The sequence below is a fragment of the Marmota marmota genome, unplaced genomic scaffold (assembly GCF_001458135.2).
Source record: "Marmota marmota marmota unplaced genomic scaffold, marMar, whole genome shotgun sequence".
NCBI lineage: Eukaryota > Metazoa > Chordata > Mammalia > Rodentia > Sciuridae > Marmota > Marmota marmota.
In genome coordinates this window covers 41,775,621-41,786,096 of record NW_026000057.1, presented here as the reverse complement: position 1 = coordinate 41,786,096, position 10,476 = coordinate 41,775,621, and the positions used below count along the sequence as shown (strand labels likewise).

Below are 10,476 nucleotides of genomic sequence, written 5' to 3'. Positions count from 1 at the left end.
TATATATATATATATATATATAACTTTAAAAAATAAACTTGTATTAGTTTATGTTCTCCAAGAAGTATATGCCAGGGAAAGATTAGATATGTAAGATATTTTTTGGGTGAAATGATCACAGAGAACCAATAGGATGGCATTAGAGTTGGCAAGAAGACTGCAACAAGTTCAACACCTGTGAAAAGAGAGGACAAAGAAAGGAGGATAGGGCAAGGGGAATCTTGTACCACAGCAGTAATAAGAAAGTTTTATCAAGTCAATAGGAAGGTTTTGTGCCAGAGTTCTCTGTTAGATGAATTTTGAGACTAGTATCCTTGCCATGCGTGGCTGTGGGCTGAGAATACAAGGGAAAACATGGCTTCCCCAGGAACACTGGTAGACCCAGCCAGGTGGAAGATGGGAGTGCCAGTCAGAGTGCTCCCTGGAGCAGATCAGATCTGCCTTGTTCCAACTGCAATTGTGAAGAGACAGGGGCAGCAACCCCAAACTGAGAAGAATAAGTACCCAACCTCTCCATCTATAGAGAGTCTCACCATGAGGTAAGGCATCCGCACTTTCTGATATAGTAGTTAAGGCTGAGGGAAACTTAGATTGAATAGTGGAGGAGGGAGAGAGTGAGCACTAGTTATGGTCCCAGAGAGGAAGTGAAATGGAATCATTTTATCTTACCAGTGACCCTTCTATATATTTCTTTCAGTGAGACCATGGAAAAGCTGCAGCCTAGACCTGAGTAAAAACATAGATCTGTGTAGGGCAAAGGGGGGGGACTGTGGTGGCCATGATAATCTACCATTCTCTGTCATATCTTTCACAGATTATTAATACACTAGAAGAAAACATGGGAAATTAAAAGGAAAGAAACTCAGAGTATAAGAAAGTTCTAAGTATCATCTATAGCCAAGAAATTATCAAAGAAAAGATTAATAAATTCAACCATTAACAAAAAATTGCAGACAAATGTTTTATGCAAAGTCAAATGTCAAAATACAAACAAAATGTTGAATTCATATCACAAAGCCCTGAATATTTTTAAACATATATAACATGCCTAAATCAATAGGAAAAAAGTCAATAGTGTCAGTCTCAACAGACAGTGATAGCAAGCTCCAAAATCTCAATGGTTTAAGCACCAAATTTATTTCTTGGCAGTGTTTTGTATCTGACCTGTGTTCATAAGTAGCTACCTCCTGACACATTCTTGGTAACTGTGACAGAGAAAGGAAACCCTGAAGGATATTGTACTAGAATTAAATCTAGGCCTGAAAGTGATACTCATCAGTTCCTCTCACAAACCATTGGCCACAACTAGCCTCAAGGAGAGGGGCTGTGCCATGTTCTGTTGCCTAGATGGAGAGGAGAAGTTGATGTTGGTGAGTACAGAGGTCTGTCTCTTTGCCAATCCACAGTCTATGACTTGTTTAGTTTCCCCATTGAAGGTCTAGTCAAAGAAAGACGGTGGCATATTTCATTACATTTCACATGCTGGTCATTAAAGAAGTAAAAAATTCCTCTCTTTCCAAAATTGGTAGTGACATTTTTCCGATCAACAGAGTGAATTTGGGGATCTGTGAGGTAGATGAGTCCTTTTCCATTACCAGTCACCCAACCTAAAAGAGAAATGGATGCATCTGAGTATTAAATTCCCTACAAATACCAAGCAAACATTTTAGGGGAAAAACATATACACACACAAATGCTTAAAGAGGTGCTTTTAAAATTTGGTCATCTTATGGTTTATGTTAGTAAGTTTTTGCTAAGGAGTCTGGGCTGCATAATCCAATGCTTGGCTTAAGAAGAATTGAATATTGCATAATTATTTTTGTTAAAGTTGACATATGAGATCACCAATTTCTAGGCATTAGAGAGCAACATAAAACACTTAGAATAATGATGACAATCACAATATTGCATTTTACTTTGATGACTTGGAAGCTTCTTTAGTGCCTTAGTCATTGATTCATGTAGTCATCTGTCTAGGCCACAGATATTCACTGAGTGAAAACTCTGTGTGAAACATCGTTTTTAGAAACTGGGGATATGGCAGAGAACAAGCTAACAATCTTTGTATTCACTGAGCGAGCAATCTCGTGAAGGAGGACAGATTGATAAACTACAAATAATTAAAACATTTAATATGACAAAGTAAGAAATCATGTGGAGATAGAATAGGGAAGGTCTTGAGGCGGTCATGTGGGCATTACTAAAATAATTTTTTTTAAATTTTTTATTGTTGGTTGTTCAAAACATTACATAGTTCTTGATATATCATATTTCACACTTTGATTCAAGTGGGTTATGAACTATAAATCACATTTGCCATTTACACTAAGTGTAGAATAAGACGTCTGATGAGTGCAATACCAGACAAATAAATACATTAGTACAGATTTTAAAAGAAGTCAGATGTAAGTACACACAGCTTTCTCTTCCATAATGGTCCCAATTATGATACTCCACACTACCCTTTTAGTAAGGGTAAAGAGCTGGAGAAAATAAAAATGGAAAAATGATTTTGACATGTGAAAAAAATCAATAAGAAATCTACATTGTGCAAATCTGCTTGAGTGAAGTAAAAAAAATACTGTTCTGGATTTTGCCCTGGAATTAAAACTAGCAAATATGAGTCAGACCTCCTCATTGATTATGTGATACAATATACGCTTATAGAAGTATCATACATTGTGTTCTTTCAAGAATCATTTACTACACATAGTAAAATGAATTAATTCCAAATAATGTCCTATATACTGAATAATCTACTTAAAATGATTAGGGAAAACTTTCAAAAACTTACATTCACAAGCAAGTAATATTTGGAATAAAACATTATTCCCAGTTTCTCATACCTTGTAAATCAACCACAACATCTTTATGATTAGAAAACTCATAAGAAAAATGGCCATAAGCCAAGCCATATTCCGTGGCTTTGTATTCTGTTTTCACAACTTTGGCATTATTTGATAATTTTACAAATTCTCCCAGGATATAAGGCTCCACACTGATACATCCCTTTATTGTCTTGCCTTCTAAAATCTGAAAAATAGAAGCAGAGGCAGTATGGTTAAGGCCATGGCCTCTGGAGGTGGATAGCTCTCAGTTTGGATTTTGTTACTTTTCTTCTCTAGACCTCAGTCTCCACACCTCTAAAGTGTATACTATTAACATTCAATAACTACCTTTTAGTTTTGTTAAAAGGATTACATGATAAAATGTGGTTAAGTGCTCAGCATTGTATGTAGTATAAAACAGAACCTAAATTTATTATTGTTCATATAGTAAAGTGCTCACTTAAAAATTAGACCATGAAGAGCCAGGTGCATTGGCACACACCTATAATCCCAGCGGCTCTGGAGGCTGAGACAGGAGGATCGTGAGTTCAAAGCCAGCCTCAGCAATGGTGAGGTGCTAAGCAACTCAGTGAGACCCTGTCTCTAAATAAAATACAAAACAGGGCTGTGGATATCGCTCAGTGGTAGAATGCCCCTGAGTTCAATCTCTGTTACCAATAAATAAATTGGCCCTAAATTTCTGATCCTCCTGCCTCAACCTCCTGAATAGCTGGGATTACTTGAAAAAAAAATTAGATCATGAAGTGACCTACCCTTGGGGCTAGCTTGCCAGGGTATAAGAACAGATCATGCTATGGGACTCTGGGTTGGAATATCAATTCGGTCATCTCTGAGTGATGTGATCTACTTTGCAGAGTTGTTTTAAAGGTTAATGTTTGCAAAATGCCTGGTACAGTATGTGACTTAAAGATGGTGAAAATTGGACGATGGCTATAATTATTAAGAACAATAAAAGAGGTTAAAAATATCTCTGGCAAAATGGAAAAAAAATCATGGTAAGTATGAATGTATTAAGAATCTAATATATTTAGGGAGGAGGATATTCTATATTCGAAGAAGAGAAAACTCAGGGGCTGGAGTTGTGGCTCAGTGGTAGAGTACCTGCCTAGTATGTGTAAGGCACTGGGTTCGATACTCATCACCACATAAAAAATAAAAATAAAGGTCCACTGCCAACTGAAAAAAAAGAGAGAGAGAGAGAGAGAAAACTCAGTAGGGATATTTACCTTAATTAATTAATTAATTAATTTTTGCAATGCTGGGCATTGAGCCCAGGACCTTGCCCATGCTAGGCAAGTGCTCTGCCTCTGAGATACATTCCCAGCCTTTCTTAAAATTTATTTTGAGACAGGGTCTTTCTCAGCTGTCCAGATTGGCCCTAAATTTCTGATCCTCCTGCCTCAACCTCCTGAATAGTGGGATTAAAGCTTGCTCCATTATGCTGGCCACCTTTATCTATTTCAAGGACTATTTAGTGAAAAGAGAGTTATCCCAATGGCCCCAGAAGGTACAGCCATGGGCAGAAAACAGAGGAAGACAGACTTGGGCCAAGTCTAATAGCTTTCACAATTATTTAAATTAAATCAAAAGGAGGATAATTATTTTTTAAAAAATAAAGATGTTTATGCTATAATTTGATATCAGTTGGTTGAAGGAGGTGGGGACAAACAGAAGTAAAATGGGATTTATGAGTAGTGTTGAGGGGATAACTCATTAGGTATGATATCTAGGGTCTCTTCTTTCTCTGAAAGTAAGAGACAGTACAACAAGAAAGTCTACTAAAAATGCTACCTTGACCATGAGGGATCAGATACCAGGATCAACAGATATACAAATGTGACTTGGAAGATCTAAATGATACACTGATGGGGATGGAGGGTCACATTTCTTACATATCTGTCTAAGAACATGAAATTGATGAAACAGACGAAGGATTCTAGAAATCTGAGTTTATTGGATTTTTACCTGAACCATGGTAGAAGTAGACAGATTGGCAATAAAAATCAAAATTATTATTATTATTATTTTTTGTGGTACTGGGGATTGAACCCAGGACTTAACACATGCTAGGTGAGTGCTCTAACACTGATCTACATCCAGCCCTCCCCCTCACCCCCTCACCCCCCTACTTCCCCGCTCCCTGCCTGTTTTCTTTAGTTGTAGATGGACACAGTACATTTTTTTTTGAGAGAGAGAGAGAGAGAGAGAGAGAGAATTTTGAAATATTTTTAGTTTTAGTTTTCGGCGGACAAAACATCTTTGTTTGTATGTGGTGCTGAAGATCGAACCCAGGTCGCACACATACCAGGCGAGCGCACTACCGCTTGAGCCACATCCCCTGCCCAGTACATTTAATTTATTTATTTTTATGTAGTGCTGAGGATCGAACCTCACACGTGCCAGTTGAACGCTCTACCACTGAGCCACAACCCTAGCCCCCTTTTTGTTTTATTTTGAGACAGGGACTTGCCAAGTTGATCAGGCTGGCCTGGAACTTGAGATCACCTGCTGCTTCAGCTTCCCAAGTAGCTGGGATTACAGCCATGCAATGTACCACTGCACCTGGCTAACATAATATGTATTTATAGGTCTGTTTAACACAACCCTTTCTCTTAAAAACCTTACCAGTAATATTGTGGAGGGGATGTAGAATATCTGTGTTGGGATCTTTTGTTCATAGAGTCTCTTGTTAAACTCTGTCACGTAGTACTGTGCAGTCATCTGCCGCTCCACATCAATGAAGTGGTGCCAGAGCCCCTTCTGCTCTTTATATTCTTTCCCAACATATCTATGAATAGAGAAAATCCACATAACATAGTAAAGTGATATTTTTTACTACAGAATAAAATTGAGAAGATTAAAAAGAGATCTCAAAAATATTACTTTTTCTCTCTTATCTGGTCAATATTAATTATCTTAACTTACTTTGTTATTCAAATGCTTTTGTCAGAACCACCTGAGCAATGCTAGAATAATACCCAGAATAATACCAATTATAAAAGGTGTCCACTTAATGGGGGTCTTCTGATTCTTTTGTAAGCCAAGGTATTCAACATGGTAGGTGGGGAAGTTGTCTAGATTCTGGAGCCAGATCTTTCAGTACCTGCAGTGTGGCCTTGTACACACCAATTATTCAATTCAAAGCCTCTCTCTATCCCTTTCTTGTATGCATATTTCATCCCAATGAACACTTACTGGTTATCAACACCTATTACATTCACAACATTATGCTAGTTCCAAGTGCTTTGAAAGTGTGAGACATGGTTTGTAGATCTTCCAGGGCTCACATCACAGTTGAAGAAAAAAGGTACAAGTCAGTAAATGATTAAGTAAAACAGTAAGCACTACATTTTACTGTAGCTTACACACACTATCAGCTGATGTGGATTTATGAGCCATTTCACATGTGTCTGGAATGACCTCTAAAAAACAAAGGAAATTGTCAGAATCATAGACCTCAATGAGACTAAACTCTCCAGAAATTTCTGAATCCAATATATAATGGAATCTAAGGAAGCAACAGTTTGGGTCATTCAAACTCCTGAGGATCAGGAAACATCTCTGACAGGAGGCTGCAGAAGAGCAGCCTTCATGACACGAGAAAGCAGCCCAAAGAGGAGCAGTGGTCATAGCACCGTAGTCCAGTACTTCAGGTAGTTCTGCTCTAGACAGAACCCGAGATGGGCAAAAGATCTGGAGCAATTCAGAATTTTGCTTTGTGACTGTGGACAGAGATGTGCACAAAGGGGTAAAACCTATGGGTGCCAGTACTGAAGTATTTCCTGAATATTCTGCCAGGGGACCTCCAACTCTAGGTGTGGGATCACCAGTCTGGGAGCACAGAATCATTCCTTCCTTCCATTTGGACTCTGAACCATTTTATTGGAATCATTTCTCTTTGGTGAGAATTAGTGTAGACTCTCACAGTCACTTTTCTTTTAATTTGCAAATGTCTTTATTTTGCCTTCCATGAAAGATAGTTTCAAGTGCATGACTTCCATAGTTCCTGACTTCTATTGTTGCTGGTGCAAAACCAGATGTGTATCTAATTGACATTTCTTTGTATGTACTCCATTTCCCCCTGCCCTCCGCCCCAGTATATACTGCTTTTAAGAGTCTTCTTTTTTTTTTGTCCTTGGTATTCTGAAATTTATTTAATTTTTTTTTTCAGTGCTGGGGATTGAACCCAGGGCCTTGTGGATACTAGAAAGGTGTTCTACCACTGGAATGTTCTACATTCCAGATCTGTCCTTGGGATTCTGAAGTTGGACTATTATGCAGAAGTAGATTTATGATTGCTTGCCTTCATTTCTTTCTTCCTTCCTTCTTGTTTCTGTTTCTATACTCCTTGAGATTAATTGTGATTCTTGTATTTGAAGATTAGTGTTTTTTGAATTCTGGAAAATTACCAGAAATTTTCTAATTAAACATTGCTTCTGTTCTATTGGCTCTGTTATCTCCTTCTGATCAGGTGCATATTAAACCTTCTCATTCCATTCTCCACATCTCTTAGTCTCAATTTATTTCTCATCTTAGATCCTCCTAGGATATATACAGGTACATTAGTTTACTAAGAATGATGTAACAAGGTACACAAACTAAGTGGCTTAAACAGTAGAACTTGATTTTCTCACAGTTCTGGAGCCTAGGAGTCCAAAGTCAAAGTGCCAGTAGGATCATGCTCCCTCTGAAGGCAATAAGGAAGGATCTGTTCCAGGACCCCCTCATCATTTCTGGAAGTTCCTTGCCTTTTGGCTGCATACTATAATTTTCACGTGGTATTCTCTGTGTGTGCACCTATCTCCAGATGTCTTCCTTTTTAAAAAACCAATTACACTGGGTTAGGGGCTCACCCAGTGTGGCCTCATCTTAACTGCCTGTGAAATGACTTGATTTACAGTCTGAGTACTGGGAACTTCAACATATGATTTTTAAGGTGTTTGCAGGATACAGTTCAGCTTAAAATGCCTTTATTGACCACTTACATATGTGACTTTGGGTAAGTTTTTTAACATCTTTGTGCCTCAGTTCCTTCATGTATAAAATGGGGACAATAATAGCATTTACCTCATTAGGTTTTTGGAGGATTAACTGAATCAGTCCATGAACCACTTCAAATAGGGCCTGGTACCTGGTTAAGTGCATTTGCATGTTTACTGTTATAATAGTCAACTTTTCAAGAATTTTCAACTTTTACTGTTTAAAGAGGCATTCAACTTATTTCTTTCTCTCTTTCTTTCTGTGTCTCTTCTCTTTCCCCTTTTCTTTCCTTTTTTTTTTGGTTTGGACTGGGGATTAACCCAGGGGTGCTCTACCACTCAGCCACATCCCAGGCCTATTATGTAGATTATTTAAAGACAGAGTCTCACTGAGTTGCTTATAGCTTTGCTAATTTGCTGAGGCTGGCTTTGAACTCGCAATCCTCCTGCCTCAGCCTCCTGAGCCACTAGGATTACAGGTGTGCACCACCGCACTCGGCTTTCCCCATTTTATTTCTTACATTATTTGGATTTAGATAAATAAAGAATAAGACAAACTTTTTTAAAGTTTTGGCTTATAGGTCATTTAAGAATATAAATAGTATAAAGTTAGGCCTTAAAATCAATGAACTAATTTTTCAGATGAGGTTCTGTTTGAAGTTTTCATCAAGAACTAAGGCCAGCACTGAGGCTGTATGTAGCTTAGTGGTAGAGTGCTTGGCACTAAGCTACATACAGCACATATAAATAAGCTACATACAGCACATATAAATAAAGAAAATAAAGGTATAAAAATATTATGAACAAAAAAATAACTAAGGCCAAGTAGAAAATTTTTTTAGACACTTTCCTCAGTGAAGTGGAATGCATACTTTTGTTGTTTATTTTTTGTTTTCTGGTACTAGGGATTGAACCCAAGGGCACTTAACCACTGAGCATTTTTTTATTTTGATAAGGATCTCACTAAGTTGCTTAGGGTCTTGCTAAGTTGCTGAGGCTTGCCTCAAACTTGTGATCCTCATCAGCATGTATGCCTCAGCCTCTGGAGTTGCTGGAATTACAGGCATGTACACCTGCATCCAGCAGGAGTGGAATTTTTAAAAGATAATATTTCTGAAAGCTGCTAGTGGTAGCACACACCTGTAATCCCAGTAGCTTAGGAGGCTGAGGCAGGAGGATTACAAGTTTGAGGTCACCTCAATAATTTAGTGAGACCCTATGTCAAAATGAAAAATAAAAAGGACTCAGGGTGTAGCCCTGTGGTAGAGTACCCCTGGTTCAATCCCCAGTACCAAAAATGGAAAAAAATAAGAAAGAGACAATCATTCCATGGAGAAAGTGCCGCCACTGAATCCCTGCTTTCCGTGAGTGGTCTCTAAACTCACTATTCTTTGTGTATATCTTTTGTCTCTAACTGTCCCCCATCCCACCCTGCCCCAAACTCCTATGGAGGGTACCTAAATGGTCCAGTGAATACTTACATCCCTGGACATGCTTCTTTCCTGGCCAGAGGATAGAGAATCTTCCTGCCTTTTTTTTTTTTTCTGTAGACTCACCTACTTATTTAAAAGTGTGGTTTCCACAGTTTAGCCTCTTTGCCAGCATTTTTTTTTATTGGTTGTTCAAAACATTACAAAGCTCTTGACATATCATATTGCATATATTAGATTCAAGTGGGTTATGAACTCCCATTTTTGCCAGCATTTTTAGTGAGTAAGGCTCTCTGGCCTACCATATGACCAGGAACTCCATTTTTCTTATCTGCACAGTGGGCCTAAAAATGTTTCCCAGTGAATTTGAGATGATGAATATAAGACATCCAGCAAAATGGCTGATATAACATGATCTTCAATAATGGTAGCTGCCATTAACTAACTAGTGATAAAAAGAGAAAAGGGTAGAAATCTGAAAACATACATTTTGGCCATTTTCCCAGCCCTTTCAAAAATCTCATGAATGGAATTGGCGGAAGATGGCAGCGAGGGGAGTGCATTGCCCCCGTGTGCCGCGTCACTGTGCGGGAGAATGACGAGTAAGGACGGCTAAAGGCTATCTTGTTAGGAATTTCCAGCAAAAGTGGGGTGCTCCGGAACCTGGAGGAAGGATTTCCATCGCACGAGGATCGGCTACGGGGGCTCAAATGCGAGAGATTTGTCCGCACGTAGGGTCACCCTGCTTGTTCAGCAAATCGCCCCGCGGCTAGAGTCTGCGGCATGCGCTGGGAAACGAGGAGATAGCGACGCAGGGATACAGCGCTGCAGTTTCTGTGGGCTTCTGCCAGCTGTGCAAGCACCGTACTCAGTGCTGAATTCTGGGTTTGAGACGGGGGAAGGAAGCGGTCCAATTCGGTTCTCCACACCGGTCAGACCACAGAGGAAGTCAGCGGCCACCATCTTGGAGAGCTGACGTCACCATCCCTGTTTTCGACTGATCGCAGCTCATTCAGCCACAGAACGGGTAATTTCAGGCTGCCATTCGCCTGCGGCTTGCAGACAAATTACTCAGGCTCAGTGCTAAATAGCCCGCGGAAACTGCTTCTTGGAGCCTGCTCTTATCAGAGCATGCACCGAGCACGGAGCGGCCGAGTTCCAGCTCCAGGAACTGCTCTGGCCCAGGGCTAAGGAGCCCACGGAAACTGCTTCTCGGTC

At 39.3% G+C, this 10,476-nt stretch overlaps 1 protein-coding gene across 5 annotated transcripts in view; it reads right to left on the bottom strand.

Moving 5' to 3' along the window:
• Positions 1-1,114: 1,114 nt before the first annotated feature.
• Positions 1,115-10,476, bottom strand: part of Alpk1 (alpha kinase 1) — a 136,499-nt gene continuing 127,137 nt past the window's right edge. For 4 of the 5 annotated variants that reach the window (XM_048813740.1, XM_015484654.2, XM_048813742.1 and 1 more), the window contains 3 exons: positions 5,475-5,637; positions 2,847-3,033; positions 1,115-1,607 (listed from right to left, as the gene is read on the bottom strand). In XM_048813740.1, the coding sequence (XP_048669697.1) occupies positions 1,408-1,607; positions 2,847-3,033; positions 5,475-5,637 (550 nt within the window). In that variant the 3' untranslated portion in view covers positions 1,115-1,407. The remainder of the gene's footprint in view (positions 1,608-2,846; positions 3,034-5,474; positions 5,638-10,476) is intronic. The other variant, XM_048813743.1, reaches the window with a different exon arrangement.